Source organism: Lotus japonicus, chromosome 4 (assembly GCF_012489685.1).
Source record: "Lotus japonicus ecotype B-129 chromosome 4, LjGifu_v1.2".
NCBI lineage: Eukaryota > Viridiplantae > Streptophyta > Magnoliopsida > Fabales > Fabaceae > Lotus > Lotus japonicus.
Window position 1 is genome coordinate 19129281 of NC_080044.1, and position 22793 is coordinate 19152073.

At 36.7% G+C, this 22793-nt stretch overlaps 2 protein-coding genes across 2 annotated transcripts; one reads left to right on the top strand and one right to left on the bottom strand.

Moving 5' to 3' along the window:
- The first annotated feature begins 7369 nt into the window (after positions 1-7369).
- Positions 7370-9838, top strand: LOC130716040 (GDSL esterase/lipase EXL3-like). Its single transcript, XM_057566216.1, has 5 exons — positions 7370-7734; positions 7994-8124; positions 8329-8562; positions 9089-9344; positions 9546-9838. Exons 1-5 carry the CDS (start codon positions 7440-7442, stop codon positions 9737-9739), a joined length of 1110 nt encoding a protein of 369 aa, XP_057422199.1. The 5' UTR covers positions 7370-7439; the 3' UTR covers positions 9740-9838.
- A 1665-nt stretch (positions 9839-11503) lies between these two features.
- LOC130715584 (F-box protein At4g35930) lies at positions 11504-14156 on the bottom strand. Its single transcript, XM_057565703.1, has 5 exons — positions 14000-14156; positions 13576-13919; positions 12451-12525; positions 12240-12349; positions 11504-12065 (listed from the first exon to the last, which is right to left on the bottom strand). The coding sequence occupies exons 2-5, from the start codon at positions 13909-13911 to the stop codon at positions 11804-11806; spliced, it is 783 nt and encodes a 260-aa protein (XP_057421686.1). The 5' UTR covers positions 13912-13919; positions 14000-14156; the 3' UTR covers positions 11504-11803.
- Positions 14157-22793: the final 8637 nt, after the last annotated feature.

A 22793-nucleotide genomic window follows, 5' to 3' on the forward strand; every position in this document is an offset into this window, starting at 1 on the left:
TCCATAACAAAATCAGATAGCCACTTGGGTAAAAAATTCCAAAAGTTAGATTCCACTACCTTTGAACCGTCAAAGTCACTCAGAGGGCAAAAGAAAATAGAAATTGCAAGTTGGGGAAATCATCTCTGCAAGTGAAAAATAGCAAGAAAAACACATTAAAGATCACATGATAAAAGCTCACTTTATTTCAAACTCATTTAACCTGTTAACTGAAATTTTATCAAAAATTAAAGTATATATTCCAGAACAGTGGCATACCTGCAATAAGATGGGAATTAATCCTGCATAGAAAGCAGGAACACCTCCTTGCTCAACAATATTGACATATGTTGCCAGTGTATTCAAACCTGTTGCCTGAACTTGCATTTGAAGCTGTCTCCTTACAACTTCAAAAGGATATGTACTTATGTAGCAACTTCAGCACACCAACCAGAAATAGCACCATATAATAAAGCTCTAAAAGGACCCAGTTCCAGTTGGTCCAAAGCATTCAACTCTTGAGCCTCTTCCTTCATATGTTGGATTCTTTTCATTCCCTCAGGTGAATGCAAAAAATATGCTGACTTTAAAATATCATAAACACCAATTTATAGAGAAATGAGCACAAATCCCACTGAATAGTGAGACCATCTGCCTCATGCAAGAGTCTTTTTTATGAATTCCTTTATGAGCATTGTGACAGTAAAGAGCAACCAAAAATCAGTCCTCCTCACCTACACATTTCAAGCATATCAATAGTTAAGACACAAGTGGGAATATGAAGTACCTTAAAGTATTCTATGTTCAATTTAAGGTTAGAGATGCATGCCCAGCAAGCGAAGATAGATAGCGGTAAAATAAGGGACCTTGTTGAACTTGAGGAGTGCAATGATGATAAAACAAAAACTGACAGCCATCTTAGAAAGAACTTGCCTGTGCTCAAGCTTAGAAAATCTTAGAATCATCCTGAGAAATAAATGTACTTAATTCAGGATTAAAGAGATTTGACATGCTTTTGTTACGATACAGAAAAACTTGTTGATATCTTGGTCATGAAACAAATTCATTCAGGATTGAGGATATAAATTCTTGGGATCTTATAGAAGTAGCAACCGACTTAATCTTACCAAGAAGCAGTTATAGAAAAGAGCCGGTGAACAAAGAAAGACAAATATGGTATGGTGATATGAAAGTAGGCAAAAAACCTTGCAAAATAGCACATACAGAAAGAAAACACCAAAAAATAGGGATAGGACAGGATATAAAATACTACAAACTGGAAAATGAGTATTTAAAGCATATAAAATCTAGACCAATAATATCATATTTTCTAAACAATATGTAAGTAAACACATTACAGAGCTTGAGCTTTATATCATCTTTCTATCTCATTTAAATCTTCTAAACCAAATATTACTATTACTCCTTGAAGACTAACTTCCAAAGAAAAAGACAAGGCACCAATCATTTCCCTCAAGAAACAATGTATTTTCCGTCAAGCCTCAATCTCAACAACTCAAGATAACGTAATTTCTAAAGTTTATAAGGTATTATCTCAAAAATTGATATGAACATTTTTAATGTATTAAAAAAACCCTGAATAAGAAGTTGTTTCCCTCTGCAAGTAAAGCTGTTTTTGGTAGAGGAAATGGTAGAATCTATAATTCCACAAGCTAAAAAGACTCTGATGAGTAATTATTCATAGCTTATTGGAATCACAAACCAGAAACCAAACAAGTCAGAGAGTAGAACATCTTTGAATGGTTATACTAAAACAGAGGAAGGACTAAATAAACACCAAATTAATCAATGAAACCCCCAAAAAAGTGATCTTGGTGAGCAAATTTTCAACAAAATACATTCCCCCAAAAAGAGATCAAAGGATAACACAAATTAAAGAAAGAAAAAAACATTATGCTTTAATAACAACAAATTCTTCTCTCAACAGAAGTTTAAAAACATCATACCTAGGAAAAAAAACAACAAACCACCTTCATAAAACAAAAAAACTCAAGAGAGCACACCTCTCGCCTCCGCACCAGAGCACCGCATTGCGTCAACACCAGCCACCAGCTCACTATGGCACACCTCTCGCCTCGGCACCAGAGCACCGCGAGGTTTAGCCACCGTCGAGTCGTCCCTTTAAGCATCTCCTCTGCGAGACAAAGAAGAAGGAGGAATGTATGGGAAGAGCAACCAAACAAAGGCAGTATTTATAGAGAAACAAAAGGGAGAAAGCCATAAATCTATGAGAAACATGACATCATTTGAATTGGATACCTGTGGGATTTATTGGGAAAGAGAGAAATTGCATAAACCCAAAACCCACCTGCTGCATTCCGTCATCTTCTATTGTCCTCCTTCTTGTTCTCACCTAACCCAATCTTGAATGAAGCAACATATGTCATATTTTCGGTCAGGGGGGTCCTTCCCCTTCCATCATCTTCTCTTCTACTTCTGATTCTAACCTAACCCTATCTAGGGTGGCTGACAAAAATCGTCCTTCCCCTTCAATCATCTTCTCTTCTCACACTCTTGCTACTCCCTTCCATCATCCTCTCTTCTCCTTCTCCTTTCTCACTGTTAAACGGCAGACTGATGGGAAAGGACGCTGGTAAACCAAAAAAATAGAAGATAGATACCGTGTGTGATGTGTGGTTAGGTGAGGAATAAAATAGCCCTTGGATTAGAAGTTGAAATCAACGATCAGGATTTGAGGTTTCTTATGAATAGTAGCTATGGGGCTTAACTTTAAGTAGTAGTAGATTATTAATGTGCACTAATATTCCTTTATGTTACAAACTTTTCTAAAGCCATTATTCCACTAGGCATTAAACTTTGCAACCCATCATTCTGTTACTTTGACTCCATCTTTTTTTTACATTACGGTTTCTAAAGCTAATCTCCTACTTGATATTCATCTCATGCTACATAGGACCATATCTATTTAATTTCTATTAATTATAATAGATTGTCTGCACATTTTTATTGTGTGTCATTTCATCTTCTGAAACCTTCAACACTCACTGATCTATGCACTTGTGGCTGTTTCATTTTCTAAAACCTTCAGCACTCATTCATTTCACATAACAGTTATTTTCTGAACCCTTCATACTCATTCATAATGAGCATCCTCCCTCCCTCCCTCTTAAGTGCTATGTAACCCCAAATATCACCAAAGCGGCTTTTGTAAGTATAATTTTATTTGGAAATTACAGCTTTGAGGTAATTTCCAAACTAAATTATACTACTTGGGTACCCACCAAAGCAATATTTATTTTCAGTCATTCACACACTATGGCAGGAGAGGAATAAGGAAAAGAATTGCATAGAAAATTTGATTTTACAAACATTTGAAGAAGTTTTGCATGGGAGGGATGAAACTAAATGAGATACACGACCAGTACAATTTCATCCACATCGTGGAGATACCATCCTCGGAAGCATTCGGGCACAACCTGTTTAATTTTAGTGCTTTTTTTAATATCTCTGTTGTGGTTGATGCAGTATCTAACAGCGGCAAATGTTACAAAATAGAGTAGGTGGTTCTTTTGGTTACCTAAACATAACCTGATTGGTTCTAAATTTTATATTACTTCCGGGTCAGAGAATATGTTTAAATAGTTTTACATCAACCTTTCGGGTCCGTGTTTCTGGGTGCATGACACAACCTATATATGTTGTCCTTTATTGTATGCAATATTTTGCTCTATACCACAAATGAAAGTTGGTTGGTAGTTACTTAATTCACAACTCAGGCTTCCAATAATTTCTAATTAACTATAGTTTTTGATTTTAGTATCATATTGAAGAATTTTTCTTATCAGCTTGTTAATCTTACGGAAGCTCGGGATTTGTCAGGTAAAAAAAGCATATATGTCTTCTTCAATATATCAACCATAAGGAAAACCACATAAACTAAAACATAAGTTCTAAATTATGCTTGAAGGTGGACAAACATTAAAAAACAATGATGAGATCAAAATGTCTATCCCTCAATGAAAATATGGCTCACACTTTTGTTAACCAATATCATCTCACATATTCTTTTACATCTTTTCAATATCTGATAGCTACTTTTTTTTTTAAATAATTATATATGATATTTACATTAATATTAAATTACCTGTTTTTAGTTTTGAATATATGATTTATTTAAATAAAACAATTAATTTTTTCATCCGCCGCGCATCGCGCGGGTTTGAATCTAGTTTTATATAATTAGTTTATTTTTTAAGCTACGAGATAAATTTGTTGACTTTAAAAATAGACGAATCACAAAAAATGTCTATAAAAATGTGCCTAAAAAATATTGAATTGCTTGCACTCATCTTATTATAATTACGTTAAAATTGTTAGACCATCTATTTATGAAACAGAATCAAAATTGAGAGTGAATTTCAACACACAAGTTAAACATGTTTTTAGATGTGTAAAATGAAACAAAAGTACTTTTCTTCACGTATCTTCATCTTATGGCTTCATTTTGATTAGTTGATTCGTGACACCTTTTACTCTCTAAGACCTAAATGTGCATGTTTAAGATTAAAAAAATCTTTAAACAAAAGATGAAGTAACGATCACAAATTGAATATTCTACAAGTCGCATGAAAATCTTATGACTTGAATACTTTTTCTTTCTGTTACAAACAGCACCTTAGCTTTTTTTTTTTTTATTACAAGAGGAAGGCTAAAAAGAATAAATAACTACCCTACAACATCTTTAAAAAGAGCTTCAATAACAGCACCTTAGTTTGATGCTATTCCAGGACAATCAAATGCAATTGTATTGTTTAATTAAGGTATTCAGCTAAACTTTTATCTACAGTACCCCACAAACATTACTGATAATTAGATTTTGAGATTTTCTATCAAAACTCACTTATAATTAATGTTTTTTTAAGGAAAATCAAGAATTGTTACCCAAAAAATATGTATGTAATGTAATAGGGACGTACCAGATAAGTGTCAATTTTACGTGTTTTTTAATATTATTTTAGGCACTTATTTGACATGTATACTTGCATTGTTGATCATTTATCCATCAAAGTAGTTAATTTAGTAAATAATTAATTTTAGTATAAAAATAGTGAGTATTATGTTTTCCGCTTTTAATCTGTTTTTTTTTTTCTGGTAGGTTAAAATCTATGAAGGTTTATGCGACAAGCTATCAATAAAGTCAAGAAATGAAGAATTTCACTTAAGCCGAATGTTTACTCGCTTAAGTGAAATTATATAGGAGTGAGAATCAATTCTGGAGTACCATTTCGCTTAAGCAAAATTTTGGCTTGCTTAAGCGGAATTCATTGGAACAGAAGGAAGGTGAACCTATTCTTGCTTCAGCGAGCAGAGTACTTCAACGTTAAAGAAAAGACTTTCGCTTAAACACGCCTGAAGCTCACTTAAGCGAGCCAAACCACCTTGGACCCTTATAAAAGGTCATAACACAAAAAAATTTAGATCTTTCACATTCTTCTCTTATTTTCTCTCTAGAATCATACTAGGGAGATGAGATTCATGGACGAAGGCTCGTTTGGCTAGGAATTGACGGAGTGGAACTCTAGAGCATGGTGACGACCTCTTGGAGGCTATGGAAAGCTTGAGAAAGTTTCCATCGTCGTGGTTTTGTCTTTGTTCATTGGGTATCATCTCTTCCTTTTTTATTCCTTATATGTTATTTTGTATTTCTGTATTTAGATTGTATAACTTGATTCTTTGATTGTTGTAAATTCATTCATTGATGTAAGTGAAAATCTCTCATGTATGGTGTTTCTTTATATACTTAATGATTCTAACCAATCAATTAATAATTAAAGAGCTTTAGTAATTTATGAATAGATCGGGAGGTTGATATTAACTTGTGTATGATTAGTACAATGAAGGTAGAACACATATGTCTTAGGTCACACCATGTGTTAAAGTTTTACTTTTTACACTTTAAGTATTAGCGATTTGTGTTCGATTTCTATAGACTAACATGAGATCGAGAGATAATTGTGAGTCCGGTTCAATAGAGAAACCACTCAATGAACTAGTTTTCTTAGGTTAAAATATCTTGGGTTGAAACAATAGTGATTTTCCACGTGACATGTGGGGTTCTAGGTTCTAACAACAATTTTCGAGGTGACAATAGAGATTCACAAGCCTTGGATACCTTGCCATATGATAGATTGGTCATTGGGAATGTCTTTGAGAGAGAATTTGAACTTTAGTGTTCCTTCTGGTTTTCTATATAGTAAGAGGTTATGTCTAGGAATTCCAACTGATAGGTTCATCTAGGCTATGGATAGTTAGATGGATAGCTTTCAGCATCATAAGTGAAATGAACCATTACAAACGTGTTTGAATTGACAGCAATTAGAGAATTAGGTGAATGCATTTTGAATTTTCTTTCTACTTTTTTACCTCCATAAACCTTTGTTTTCTTTTACCGCTTTCTTTATATTAAAAATCACAAAAACAATATCCTCGAATATCCTTTTAACTCATATCTGTTTTGCTATGATCGAATCATAAAAGTTTAAGTCAAAAGTAGTTTAATTAAGGAAAAAAAAATTATCAGGACCCACGCATATACAAAATGGTAAGGTCATTCTTCAAGAAAACAAACTTTCCTAATGATATTAAAAAAATTAATTCGCTTATCTTAAATTTTATTGGTCAACTTAAAATTAAAATTAAGGTGATTTTACTTAATATTTACCTATTGTGATTTATACCACCGCCAAAAAAATCAATGAAAATAGGTCGCCATAAATTCATATGTCAATACCTATGACACCCATATCAATTTGACATAGGTATACAACAAAAAATCATTGTAATTAAATATTTATCAAATTAGCAATAAAGCTAAGGTTTTTTTTAATTCAAAAAATAAATAGGTAAATATATTGGATATTTCCTTTAATAGCTACTAATAATTAATGGAAATATGGAAAGATTTGTAAACAACTCCCAATTTCCATATGTCAGATATTTAATTAATTAACTTTTTTAGTAGAGTATGATAGGGTCTCATACCTAAGTGGTCATAGTCACGCAGGTTTAAACCCCACTGGTCCTCTTTGAAAATGAGATAAATATAAGTCTTTTGTAAGTGATTTTTGTGTCCGATGACTTTCTCTTCCTTGAAATGGGGCATCTTCCCCTACCCTAAACTTAAGAGAAAACAAATATTAAAAATCAGCTTTCAATTTTGAAAAACATAATTAAGTAGAATATATATGGAAGAAATAAAGTATTAACGTGTGGAATTAATATTTATTATTGATTGTCAATTTGTCATTAACATCAACTCACAATTTCTTGCTAGGATGAAGATGTTATATCCACAAGGAGAAAAGAAAATCCTAGCTTTCCTATAAGTTGCTTGCACCAATTCCTTCAACAACAACAAAAAGTTGCTTGCACCCAACTGAACGTGTCATTAACTTCTCTCAAAAGGAAAAGTGGGAAATATGAAGTCACTCTTTCAAAAGCTAGTTTCTCAATGTGCTATATTCATATTCATATACATATGTTGGTGTTGTGCCGCAACATTCATCTTTCAACATGCTTCTTGTGTGAGTCTGCGAAACCATGAAACAGTGCCAGCAGTGTTTACATTTGGGGACTCTATACTAGACACTGGAAACAACAACCATATCCCCACTCTTATCAGATGCGATTTCAAACCATATGGTAGAGATTTTGGTGAAGGAAATCATCCAACCGGGAGGTTCAGCAATGGCTTAGTCCCTTCAGACATCATTGGTACAAAAAAAATCATGATCTTCAAATAAGTATCTTTTATAGAACAGTAACGATACTTAGACATTCAAACTATGATGACGCATCTCTGATTTCTTTGGCTTTAGACGTTCATTCAAATACTCTCTTCTCTTGCTTTCTTATTTTGGATATCTACCGGGTGTCTGCCTACTATGCCGATGTCTATAAATCTTTTTTTTTTTTGCATGATGATAATTTTTTCTTACTAAACAAAAAATCAACTTCTTTGGCTCATTTTCAGCTGCAAAGTTTGGAGTCAAGAAGCTTCTACCTCCTTATCTTGATCCAAATTTGCAACTTCAAGATCTCCTCACTGGAGTAACCTTTGCCTCAGGTGGTGCTGGGTATGATCCTCTAACAGCTATATTAGTGGTAAATAAACTATTTACACAGCGTCCTCTATCAATAAATATAACATGTTTGTATCAAGAATCAATTCTGACACATGGAAGCTATTCTGTTTCACAGAAGCTCCTCATCAGGATTGATTTTTGCTTTAGAATCAATTCAAGATAAACTTAATATATTTAACATATCATAAGGCTAACCCCAGTTTCATGTCCAATTTGTGATTAGTCAGTGAAATCATTATCAGATCAATTAGACATGTTCAAGGGGTATATTAAGAAGATACAAGAAGCAGTTGGAAGCAACAGAACAGCAATGATAGTGTCTAAAAGCATATACATAGTGTGCTCAGGAAGTGATGACATTGCCAATACATATGCTGAAACGCCATTTAGGAGATTCAAGTATGATATTCCATCATATACCGACTTTATGGCTTCAGAAGCCTCAAAATTCTTGCAGGTATTGTTACATCTACCATCTTTCTTAAAAGAGAATCTTCATCATGTGCACTTGCCTCCTTCAAAAAATTTATACTACCTCCTCCAATTAGCCTTTGTTGATTTTGTTTACTGTTAAATTTTCACCTCACCCTTTTTCTTTTTTCCAACCCTGTGTACATGGAAGAAAATTGTTTATTCTCATTTGATTTCTCATTCTTTGTCTCACCAATCAAATTGTATCATGTCATTTGAAAACCACACCAGTAAGGTTACAATTTTCATATTCATGCCTACATGACATAATCTGATTGGTGGAAGAGAGATTGGACACCAAATGGGGACAAATGATTTTGTGCACATTTCAGTGTGCATTTTGAAGTTAATTAACTTATAAATGGAAAATTAAGGGAAGGATCATACAAAAGTCAAGAACTATTTGGTTGGGACTTTGGACTTTAAATTTTTCTTTCATAGACTTTATTTTGTACTATGATATTTTATTCTTTTGACTTAAAAGAAAACAATAACTAATGTGTGGGATGCAGGAACTTTATGGATTAGGAGCTAGAAGGATTGGAGTATTCAGTGTACCAGTTGTAGGGTGTGTGCCTGCACAAAGAACAATTGGTGGAGGCAAGCACAGAGCATGTGTAAACTCTTCCAACCAAGCAGCAGTACTCTTCAACTCCAAGCTCTCTTCTCAAATTGATCAACTTGCAAAAAAGTTTTCAGATGCTAGGCTTGTGTATCTTGAATCTTACTACCCATTTCTGGACATCATTCAAAATCCTGCTAAATATGGTAATTATAATACTATTTAATAAGCCATATACATTAAGAAGTTATATGATGAACCAATTAAAAAGTGATTCACTGTTAATAGCCGTTGATATAAAAGAAAATTAATTGACAATCCTAAATCAACGGTTATTAACCGTGAATTGAACCAAATTTTTTTAATTCATTTGTTTGACTCATTGCTTTTGGCTTTTGATGGTGAAGGTTTTAAAGAAACAGAGAAAGGATGTTGTGGAACTGGGTATATAGAAGGCGCCATTTTGTGTAACCCTTATACCAGAAACTCATGCTCAAATACTTCCGACCATGTATTCTGGGACAGTTATCATCCTTCAGAAAAGGCTTATTATGCACTTAGTTCTCTAGTGCTTGAGAACAAAATGAAGGACTTCTTCTGAGTACACTTATCTAATTCTAATCAAACTGCTAATTCATGATATCGTGTTACTACCTAGTAAGTTTTATTTTGTTCCGAATTCAGATTAGAAGTGATTGCAAAAGCTATGATTCATTTACACTTTCACATTATTTACACTTCATTTTTTATCTATCTTTTTTTCCCTCTTTCAATCATATCACTCATCACGTACATGCCACAATAAAACCAAGATAGTGAAATGAGTGTAACCACTTACAAATAACTGAACCTACCTAGTAAGTCCATAATGTAAACTTTCATATTTCAAATTCAAGCGTCATATTAGTGTTGACACCCAAAAAATCTGTAACGGCTACTAAGGTCGTTGAAGGGACTTGCCAGCCAACGTGGAAAACTAACCGTTATGAATGTTAGTCGAGGGAATAGGACTAACCAATGGTGCGGTAAGGATAAATGACTAAAGAGCAAAAATATAGACAAGATTTGGGGATAGGTACAAGATGCACAATTGAAGATTTTTCATGAGCCTAAGGTCTTCACGTGCTAAGCAACACTAAGCGGGCTTGATTAGGAATGAGAAATCGACTAGTGCAGGATCACCTTGGACTAGGCCAAATTGGCTGACAAAGCATTGAGGATAACAGGGTTCAAAGAAAGCTTGTTATAACGGGAAGAGGGCTTCAAGTCATTGAATAACAGCCGACAAGTGAGAACGGAACCCCATCCTAGAGTTAGTTCGCCTTGTTCGACTCTCGAGCCGAAAGGATCAGCCTGAAACCAAGATGGTCCTCCTTCCTTGCCTTGATATTGGAAATACTTCTTGCGGTTGGATAGATCCGACTTAGAGAGAGCGTCAACCACCTGGAATAAGTTGCCTTCAGCTGAGGCAGGTATCATAGCAAGGAAATCCCCATAAATGGGTGTTTCGCCATTGGTGAGCAAAAATGGATTAGGCACCAGGCCTAATTCCGGGAAGTACATCATGAATCATGATCCAGAGTTGGAGAAACCATAGCGAACCCTTTACTCCTTTGGAATTTTCCTTGAAATCAAGCACGTATGACTTGAATCAACCACTTATTGATTATTATCATTAACGAGAAAATTAAATTTTAAATAATTTCATAGGAAACTATACTCGTGCATATATATTTAGTTCAAAACTATTACATGAACATTCACTTTTGACAATCATACTATCAACACATTAGTAGTGATCCTTAACAGCCGCTAAAGCGTTCAAAAACAGCCAATAATGGGTCGTTAGTATGGATGTTCATACATAACCACCCTAATTATTTCAATCCCAGCCTTCGGAATTAACTCTAATAGAAGCTGTGGGCTGGCATAGGGGAAGTTATTACAATTTCAACGGTTGGATGGATTTTATAGTATCGTCATTTTGTGTCATGTTTATCGGCATATTCAATAATTATGTGTACATATGAATGCAGAGATGTAAAGGATTCAAAAATGAACTCATGTAGAGACCATTAGCTGTGATACAGTTATTACATTGAGATGAGGCAGAACATCTCATTAGCAACACAGCCAATTTCTACATTTCCTATGCCCCATGTTCCATCCACCTTATTAGGCATTAGCTCTCGGAAATTAATTTTCATAATGCCATCTTCGTGGTTGAGTGGTAGGTACAAATGTTAACACACTTAACTCAAACACACAGTTAGCATCATAATATACATGTGTACGATGCAACGACCTGATCAATCTCAAACGTAACAGTGTAGCTAACAGTAGAAGTAACTTCACCCTTAGAAAGTTCCATGAAAACCCTCGAAGGAAGATCCTTCAATTTTTTTTCTAGAAGCAACTCGAAATTGTTTCAAAGTTCAAACACACCAAACATATACAAGTAATGACTGTAATTATATTATTACCACAACCTTCGCCAACCCTCCACGTCTACTTAGACATCTGAAATATCCACACCAGCTAAACTGCCCCAAGAGACTACAAAATTGCATCTTTACTATTCTAACATTCACTAGCGATATAAAAAAACAACTATACAAAGTAAAGAAACACCGAGGCAGTGTAGAAGAAAAAAAACCAAACAGGATCACTTAAGTTTATTCTGAGCAACTGCTTGGCATAGTTCATCTTCATAGAAGAGAACTCTGGTAGAAGCCAAGGACTTGCATAGGGGCTTAGGTATGACTGACGGCACCAAGCAACGAGGAGGGAAAGCTGACTCCTGGAAAAGAACCGCTGCAACCTGCCGCATCTCTGAAACCTTAAGGCGCGAAGGAGGTCGAGGGCCATGTCTAGGTGCCTTAGGAGTGTGTGGGCTTGGAACCCTCACTCCCTTCCCATCACCCTTGCTGAAAAAAAAATTAATAGCACTAATTAGCATTTTGTGTCAACTTCTCTTTTCTAAGAATCAATTCTGACTCCGAGAAGCTTCTTCCCAGAATTAATTTTGGGTTTATGATCCATAGAGATTTTCAAACATACACTATAGAAGTTGCAGGAAAAAACAGGTTAGAAGCACCTACCACAGGAAAGGCCAATGATCATTAGGCCTGGGAGTCATTGTACTTAACAGCTCTTGCCGAGAGCGATCTGGGGTAGTATAATTGAAGTGAAATTGCCTTGCCACAATAACCTGACAACATTTGGAAGCGTTAGCTATTATACAAGTAACAAACCACTACAAATAATCACAAAATTTGCAGGCATATAAACAGCAGAGTCAGAACTACTCACTGCTTTTCTAATTCTTCGTGAAACATGGAAGACAGCCTTCAGCTGGTCATGGTGCAGGTGGCATAGCAGTTTAACCTCAAATTAATGAAAGAAAATGGGGTCAATATTCAATACAACAGAAATAGTTCAAACATATAAGAGCCTATTCAGAAACATATAGCCAATCAATTGAACAAAGTACAAAGCAAATATGAAGAAATTGTTCTGTATATTGTAGTTGCACAGTGCTTAACAACTTCACTAGAAAATTCAAGCTAGATTAACTTCTTTTGATGCTTCACAATGAATTAGAAAGATTACCGCTATAAAATAACTCGTTCAGTGACACCGAACAGAAAATAACATGCTTAGAGCATCACTCAATCAGCAAACAAGCAAGATGAAACAGGCCCATCCTTCACCAATCTCATTGAATTAATGCAGGGGCATCTACATCGTTTTGAATACATAGATAGAGGAAGTATCACACAACAAACAAACTAGTACTACTTCCTTATGTGCTTTATCATTGCATCGATTCATGCTTCTACATTCAAAAGTTTCAGAACAAATCACTGACACCCACAGTCCACAGATACACTAAATTCCAGCAAAACATAAAATTCAACAGTAAATCAGAAGCATCACAAAAGGACTAAAAACAACAATAGAGTCTGTATGCAAAATAACAAACATATGACACAGCACTAAGTACTCCTTGACATCATAAAACAAATTTATATTTTGGGTTTTGACACCCAAGTCCAAGCAAGGTAAACAAATAGGAACTCAAACATATCAAGTCATAATCTTCAAAATCATGGCAGCCAAAATGCAAATAAGCAACAACTATGACGAAAAATAACAACCGCAGAGAATCTCAATCACTAATTAACATATTTGACACCATCACATAACAAATACACAAATTTAAGGAATTGTGAGTCATTACATGATAACTGCATTAGGCACAGTTAAAATTTGCATCAATCTAGGTCTTATGAATAGGAAATACTATCTGCTTTAATGAGTGATCCAGCTCAATTCAGATTAATCAGAATCCAATTTAATTTCCAAATACCAATAATCATTACCAATAAATAAAATTGCAACTCTAGAATGTAAAATTGGGAAGATCAAGCATACCAAGACATCCATAGGTAGCGATTCAAGCCTGGAATCCGATTGAGGCTCTTCGATTCTCGGCGTTTTGGGAGTCCCAAGCAAACTATTCTGCCTAACCAAATTCACCGGCGACAGCATCACAGGACTCTTCTCCACCGTCTCCCTCGAATTCAAACCAACCGCCACTCTCTTCTTCCCGAGATCGGTGCAAGCCTTACCGCCACCCGAACCTGAAGATCTGTTACACCGAAGCTGAGCGAGAGTCCCAGGCTTGAGATACTTATTCTTGGAGCTTCGCAATTGCTTCCTCCCTTTCTTCCCCTTCCAACTCTTCTCCTTCGGTGAAACCTTCCCCATCGAAAACTCTGAAACAAACAAACTCCGTTTCAAATCCAAATTGAAATGAAACTCTATATAATAAGGAAAAAAATTGAAGGAAACTTACATTGATTGGAGATTGAGATTCAAAGCAAGAATCAGTTACATCACGAGGAAGAAGAGGTAGAGAGAGAAAGAAGAGAGAGAGAGGATAGAGAGGGAAAGAAGGTGAATGGGGGTAGCTAGGGTTTTATTGGAGCTAATTTGAATTTTGCTTATTTGCCCGCCAAATTTTCATGAACAGTTTTGGGTGCACGAAAAAGAAGTCATTGAGTTCAGTCGATGGTGACGTGGCGGAGTGTGATTGGGTGGTTTTGGTATCCGATGCGGTGTTGGACCCACCGGTTATTGATTGATTACATATCACCGGGCCTCGTGAGACGGCGTGGATTTCGATTTACTTTAGGGGAAATTAAAAAATGGGGGTTTTGTTTCGGTATTTTTTGTTTTTTCCTCATTTGGTTTAAATTTATTATTCAAAATTAAAATGAGAGGGAGATTGAAATATTTTAATTTTTTTTTTGAGGTTCAAATATTTTAATATTAATTAATGGTTTCACATGTTGTTGGGGGATATGTGAAGAAAAAAAGGAGTGTGTGAATGACTATTTTGGCCTTAGTGGATGGCTGTGCCCTCTGAAGGTGGCAACCCTCATGACTGGGATTTAATGTGTGAAAATACGGATTCGCCCTTTTATTGATTCAGCGCTTCACACGTGAGGGTTGCGTTTCGCATGATCAGCATAAATTACGCGAGGGTATACCGTACATGTGTACAAAACTCATACAGCGATGGTGACTAACAAATAATCAAATATCAAATATTTTTACTAAAATTCAATTTGGGAAAAAAACTGTTTTATTATGACAATAAAACTGATAAAACATGGAGCAATTTAAGATGCGTTACAAAAATGAGTTTAACTTGAAAGATACTGTGTATAGGCAAAGTTAATACAGCGGAGAAATGAGTGTGTGCGCACATACTATATCAATTAAGAAATATAGAACAATTAATTCATGGCTTTAGGGGAAAAAAGAATGAGCAAATTAATGAAACGTAAATTCTGTGGTACCCTCAATTTTTGTTAGGTATGGTACCCCATTAAGTAATTCTATAGATTATTATCATGTTATTCAAAGTAAATACTATATTTTTAGATTTTACTTTACTTGTCAATTAACTTTATCTCATGAAATTTATTTTTTGATTAAAAATGTACGAGTGGTGGAAACGAATGATGGTGATAGAGATGCGCGTAAAATGATCATGATAGATGGATGCACAGAGCTCAGAAAACACAACTTTCAAATCTCACGTCCCTAAGAATGGAACGTTGCATTACTACGATAGAACACAATCAAAATTTTAACCAGTACATGAGTCTTTATTGTTGAACCAACTCATTTTAGGTACCACACCTTAGTCTGGCTTAAAGTACCACATCAAGCACCTTAATGAAAAATATGGAAAATTTCCAATGCAACTTGAAAACATGATTTGGTTTGTTCCCCGTGGATGACTTGTTTTTCTCTTTGTGACGTAAGTCATTGACTACACGAACATAGGATCCCAACTGGATATATGTTAACTGATTCGGACAATTTTGTTCAGGTCCTAACTCCTTTTTTTTCCAAAGATCTCAATATTTTAAAAGGTGGCCCAAAAGCATTTTCCACAAGGGCTTAAATTACATAGAGTAAACAATGCGATCATGGTAATTAAGGAGGTCTACTAGGATTTAACTACTAAGCACTACGTCAAACAAGTACAGGCAAATTTAAAACCTTACCTCTACTACATTTTGCAACCCTGATATTACCCTCGTGAAGTACAATAACTAAGAGAGAAAGGAAAGTTGAAAGAACCCTAAGTACGGTTGTAGAGGCTTTGCCAGAACTTGTACTAGAAATGTTCCCTTCACGGAGGGTCATAGACCCACAAGGGATGGGTTGGAGGTAGTTTTAAGCGTCCATTGTTAGGGTCTTGACTCTTTAGCAAGGAGGGTGGCGTTGCGTGGATCCAGCTGATGGGGCTACTATGATGGTGGAGGGAGGCGACTTGTTAGGGACTTCTACCAACAAGATTTCTCCCAACAACAAGTATTATGTAGCACTTCTCCTAAGATCTTTTTCAAGATCGTTTGGTTCTACGGGTTTCTCTTCTTACAAGAGTGATTGTAGACTTTTACTATGCTGAAGAACTACAAAGTGTTTGAGAAGGATCAGATTTGACTCTTAAGTATACTTTGAGTTCTAGATCTAGAGAGATTGGATAGAGGATTTGACTCTTTGGTGTTTCTCTCAGACAATAAGGATTTGACGCTTGAGTTTGTTGAAGAAAATAATTCAGATGATTTTTTTTTTTGCTTATTTTCTCGAGTCTGAACATCTTCAAGTTGTCCTTAATTTTATAATTCAAGTGCTGCTTGGATAGGTTTAGAGTTGTTGGAGCGTGTAGAGCATCTTGAGAACTAGTCGTTGGATCAAACAATCTTTTTGTCAGGTGCATTTAATATCTTGAACTTCTTCGATGGAGACTTGTTGCTACAATGTGTATCTGTATCAGCGATTGGTAGCGTCTTGAGCCTTGTTCCATTCCTTGTATGAGAGAAAGAGGAAACTGATTGTGACAACATTGTACTTGTTTCCTTGGAAAAAGTGCTTTGTGAGATATCACGTGATTGCTTGCACTTGCTTTCTCTTCTTGAATGTTAGAGGATTTAAAATTGAATGAACCGCTCTTTCTCTAGACATTGCACTTCCTTTAATATCACTTGAGACAGACGATGATGATGGTATTTAATAACTTCAGTCTTCTCAGACGATCCACTGGCGTTGATCTTTTGTTGCATAGCGTATCCTGACGTTTCTGATCTTCTTGCCTTCATGATCTTCCACTTTGTTTCTGATCAGATGATGTAGTAGATTGGACTTCCCTTTGCTTGGTTAGTCTTCTTTGAAGCCTTGGCCTTTCTTTCCTTGGTCAGACGATCCTCATATTTGTCTTTTCTTCATTCTGATAGTCTGTCATGTTGCTTTGACCTTTTGTGTACGTAGACTAGATTGATCTTTGAGTAGTCTTGTACTTTGTAATCAGACGTTGGGGATGTGATTTATGAAATATATTTTCTGAAAAAGAAAATCACATTGAAGGACTGTGTAAGACCCTAGTTTTTAGTTATAGATTAAATAATTAGTTTTCTATTCACACTTAGGTTTCGATGTATCGTGAAAGGAACTTGAACCAGTATCTGCAGAATTGGATGACTTTATGAAGAAGAAAGTTCAGGAAATGACTAAGGATGGTATGATAGTCATTTTAAGTTATAGCTCGAGCCATTTCAACACCCGACTAAGGTCGTAAGTGGCTGAAAAAGGTTATTTCCGCTCCTAGAGCACTGTTTAAGAGAAATTCAAAATCGTTAGAAAAATATGAACCTCCGAGTATTTTTTCCATGACCAGTGTTTCGCTACGGAACTCTGGACTGTACGCACGATAGGTTTGGCTTCCCGAAAGTCCGTCGAAGCTAGGTTTTGTCTTCTCGGGGACTTTAATTAAGACCCTGAATGAAGAGTTGTTCTATCCGTGATGTCACATTTCTTTCAACGATTGCGATATTTCTTCAGAAGGAAGTTTCTTCATCCGACACCAACTGCAAAAAGTAGTTTTCCGGCGTATTTTGATCCATACTGCGTTTGTATCGTTTTCTTCAATTTAAAGAACCTCATTTTGAGTTTTGGAATTATGTCGCCAAATATTCACTTCTTATCAGCAGATGAAAGTACCAGGACGACCGAATCTGAGAAACTTCATATTTTACTTTTTCGACCTCCGCTATAAAAGCGGGAAATGAGAAAATATCTCATTTCCCACCAATTAGAGAGAGAGAGAGAGAGTCGCGGGTTAGAGAGAGAGGGTGAGGAGATTTCTTCGCGGGTTCTTGTCCGATCGAACCGATTTTAGTTTCTTTGGATCGACAACGAGGTAACCTTGCTATTCCATACCTTTAGTAAGTTGTTGACTGTACTAACAGTCAGCACTAGGGTTGTTATGATGAATGATAGCAATTCCGCAAGTGTACGGATTGATCGAAGTAATACAAAAGATTGTCGAACCACAGGGATAGTTGTTCATCAATTGCTTCTAAGAGTTTTGTGTTCGGAATGTGAAAAAGAAAAAGCAAAATATGTTTGAAGTTTGGTTGTGTGAATAACACTTGTGAGTAAAAGCTTAGAATTATAATTCAGAAAAGAAGTACCCTGGGCAAAGCTCCACTTAGTCCAATTATGGTTCTCAAATCAAATTCTTATATGAAGTTCAGAATCATTATCCATGATGTTATAGCCTCTACCTCTACTTGTTAATTCCTTAATCAAGTAAAACATTCAATTTCATTTGCCAAACCTAATTCCTTAGTGCCTAGTCAATTCAATTGAAGAATGAAGTTTATAAGTTCAGGCCAACACAATAAGTTTCTACCATTATTCCTAAGTGATAGCAAACAAATCAATCTAATCCCAAGTCCCTTAATCCTCACCAACTTTCGTTGTGCAAGAAGAAAGCAAAACACTTGTGTGCACTCAAGAGAATATTGATTCAGAGAAAAGATACATGGAAAAGAAACTTTATTCATATAAGAAAATAAGAAGTTTAAACCATAATCAGAACTAAGGTTCACTTCACCCAAAGTACAAAGAGAAACTAGCCAAGCATGGCTATGAAATTCATAATGCAAATTAAAAGAGCAAAAACCTGAAAGAAGAGGGCCAAGAAGCCTCCCACAAGCTCCAAGAACCTAAACCTCTAAGTTTTGTTCAAAAGTTACAAAGATGCCTAAAAGAAATAAGAAAATCCCTATTTATAGAGTTTCTAGCGGTAATCCACGCATGTGCGTGGCCTCCTCCACGCACATGCGTGGGCAAAACGCTCAAAATCGCACAGTTCGCAGCATCAGATTTTGCCACCACGCATGTGCGTGGATCAGACGGCGCACATGCGTGGGCATCAGGTTTTTCTAACAGGAGCTCCACGCATGTGCGTGGGAAACATGGCGCACATGCGTGGCTCATCTGATTTTTCTTCAATTTTGTAACTCCCACTTCTCCTATCATCATGGCTCTTAACTTAGCTTTCAACCATCATCATTAGCCATCAAAAACCTATCAAACCTGAAAAGAATCTCAAGAAACCATCAAAACAACAATGTAACTCATTGGAACATGTCATTAATCATGATAATTCACCATCCTTTCCTTCAATTCAGCAAATAAAACCCCCAATGTGCAATCAACACTCATGAACTCAAAGGACTTCAGCTCAAAACTGACCATAGGAATTACTCTCTAACTAAACTAATAAAAAGACTAAATAAATTGATTAAAAACACCTAAACTAATGCAGATGCAATTATGAAATAAAAAGGGACTCAACTTGACTTAAAACTCAATAAATGACTCAAAAAGGAAAAGATAGAAACAAGAAGGACTCGATAAACATAGAATAAATCTCGGGTCATCAATGAACTGGCTTTTCAGTTGGGCTAAGCGGTTATGCTTAGCTGTCAAACTGAATTAGTTAGAGTTTGTTAATCTTGTTGAGCAAGCTTCATAGTTCTATATAAGGTGTAATCAAACACTTGTATCATTATCTTTTCAATAATCAATGAGAAACAGTTTTCACAATTCTGAGTTTCTTTAACATGGTATCCAGAGCCCTGAACGATCCTTGGGATTTTTCTCTCTGAATTTTCTTCTTTTTCTTCTTCATCGCCATGGCTGATGAAGCTTCTGCAACTCCAGTAGCCTCTGCAACTACAGGGGCTGCAACTCAAATTCCAACTCCAATTTCGATTGTGGTTGCTCAACCACAGTTGAGTTCCTCTACGCTGGTTCACAAGCTCACGTTGAAGCTTGATGACTCCAATTTCCTCTCATGGAAGCAACATGTTGAAGGAATCGTCAGAACACATCGATTGCAGAGTTTTCTTTCTCATCCTGAGATTCCACCACGATTTCTCAATGAAGAAGATCGTGTGAATGCAGTTGAGAATCCTGCATATCAAGTCTGGGAGCAAGAAGATTCTGCACTGTTTACGTGGCTTCTCTCCTCGCTTTCATCCTCTGTTCTTCCGACTGTGGTGAATTGCACACAATCGTGGCAAGTATGGGAAGCGACGCTCGATTTCTTTCATGCACAGTTGCTGGCGCAGTCGACTCAACTCAGATCTGAGTTGCGCACAATCACCAAAGGATCGAAGAGCACCTCTGAGTTCTTGAAGCGTATCAAGTCGATCGTGAATGCTTTGGTCACGATCGGAGATCCAATCTCCTATCGTGAACATCTCGAGGCGATTTTTGATGGATTACCTGATGAGTATAGTCATCTTATGAAGATTGTTCACAATCGTGATGAGCCTTGCTCGATTTCGCACATTGAAGCGATGATCATCGCACACGAAGCGCGTCTGGATCGCTCGTGTGCGCGTCAGATGTAGGCTTCTCCGCCAGTTGCGTTTCTTGCTCAAGCGACTGCACCACCGCCGTCGACTCTGAGCTCTCTGTCGCCGGCGATACCTGCACCACCGCCATCGACACCGGTTGCGCCGCCTTTGCCAGTCAACACTGAAGTCAGCTACACTGCGAGCACTGTTGACGCTACCTCTGGTTCCGATGATCGTCGATCTGGCGATTCGCGTGGCTACAATGATCGTGGTGGCTATAACAACTACGACGGTCACGGAGGCAGATCCAATTGTGGTGGTCGTGGTGGCGATCGCTCTGTCCAGTGCCAGATTTGTCACAAGTATGGGCATGATGCTAGCATTTGCTATCATCGTGGAAATTCTTCATCCTCTACTGGCTTTGGCTTCTCTTCTTGGAATCAATTCTTCTTTTGGAATGTTTCCTCAGTTTGGCTATTCTCCTTTTCACGAAATGGCACCTTTTGGTTCTCCTGCTCAGTTTGGAGCTTCATTTGCTGGAGCAAGCTATGGTCCAGGACTCAGTTACTCTTTACCTGCAATGATGCAGCCTTCTGCTTTTGGCTATGGTCCTGCTCAACCCTCACCTTTTGGCATGTTTCCCAGAGCTCCTGTTTCTCAGCCAAGGGTGCCTCGGGCTATGCTCACTGGACCACCATCTTCAGGATAGTCCACAAACTTGAGCACTTGGTTCCCAGACTCTGGAGCAACTCATCATGTTACTCATGATGCTTCAGCTCTTTCTGATAGTGTGTCCCTAGCAGGATCAGATCAAATACTCATGGGGAATGGTCAAGGTTTGGCTATTAAGTCTATTGGTTCTGCATTCTTTCCCTCTCCTTATAATTCAAATACTACTCTTGCTCTTAAGAACTTGTTGCTAGTTCCTGATATAACTAAAAATCTTGTTAGTGTTAGCAAGTTTGCACAGGACAATGGTGTATTTTTTGAGTTTCACCCTTTTCATTGTGTTGTATAATCACAAGACACTTCTAGGGTTCTTCTTCGAGGCTCACTTGGAAAGGATGGCCTATACTTCTTTGATGGCATGCACTCTTCATCATTCCTCAAGAATCTCCCTCTTGTTCATGTTCCATCTGTTTTTACTGTTACTTAGTCCACTTCTAATGTACCTAATACTAGTGCATATTCTTCTAGTATTGTAGTTATTTATAGTCCTTATGACTTATGGCATAATAGACTAGGGCATCCTCATCATGAGGCTCTGCAAACTGTTCTTTCCACTTGTAAAATTCCAGTACCTAATAAAGCAAAGTTTCATGTTTGCCATTCTTGTTGTGTTGCTAAATCACATAGATTACCATCATCATCTTCTAGTACTGTTTATGATACACCTATGCAATTAATCTTTGCTGATCTATGGGGCCCTGCTTCTGTTGAATCATCTAGTGGCTACCTTTATTTTTTGACTTGTGTTGATGCCTTTTCCAGATTCACATTGATCTATCCCATTAAGAAAAAATCAGACACAACTTCTGTTTTCATTCAGTTCCAAACCATTGTTGAACTAAAATTTGGAACCAAAGTGAAATCTGTCCAAACTGATGGAGGTACAGAATTTAAACCATTGACTTCTCATTTCTCTAACCTAGGGATAGATCACAGACTCACTTGTCCTCACACACACCATCAAAATGGTAGTGTAGAGAGGAAACATCGCCACATAATTGAAACTGGCTTGTCTTTGTTAGCTTGTGCTAAAATGCCTAGTCTCTATTGGGATCATGCTTTCCTCACTGCTGTTTTTCTCATAAATAGACTACCAACACCTGTTTTGGGTAATGTCAGCCCTTATCATAAGCTTTTTAAAATTCCAGCTGATTACTCTATTCTAAGGGTGTTTGGAAGTACATGCTATCCTCACTTAAGGCCTTACAATCCTTCCAAGTTGGAGCTTAGGTCCAAGGAATGTGTCTTCCTTGGTTATTCCTCCACACATCATGGCTATAAGTGTTTAGCTAGTGATGGGAAAATTTATATTTCCAAGGATGTTAAGTTTAATGAGTTCAGTTTTCCTTACACAAGGTTGTTTAATTCCACTGATTCTGACTCATTTTCTTCTGGTATTTCTTCCCATATACCATTGTTTGCTGCTGAGAATTCCTTGCATAGTTAAGGTGGTCAACAGTCCAACCCTTCAGGAGTTTCTACTCCTTTGCCACATACTTCACCCTCAGTGGTTGGCTCAGCAGGGTCTGCTGCAACATTGCCTCCTTTGGAGTCAATCTCAGGGTCTTCATCCTCTGGTAGTCTGCCTTCGGCTCCTGCAGCCAGTCCAAGCATCTTTGCAGCACCAAATGTTGTTTCTGGCAATATTCATCCTATGCAAACTCGAGCCAAGTTAGGGATTGTCATGCC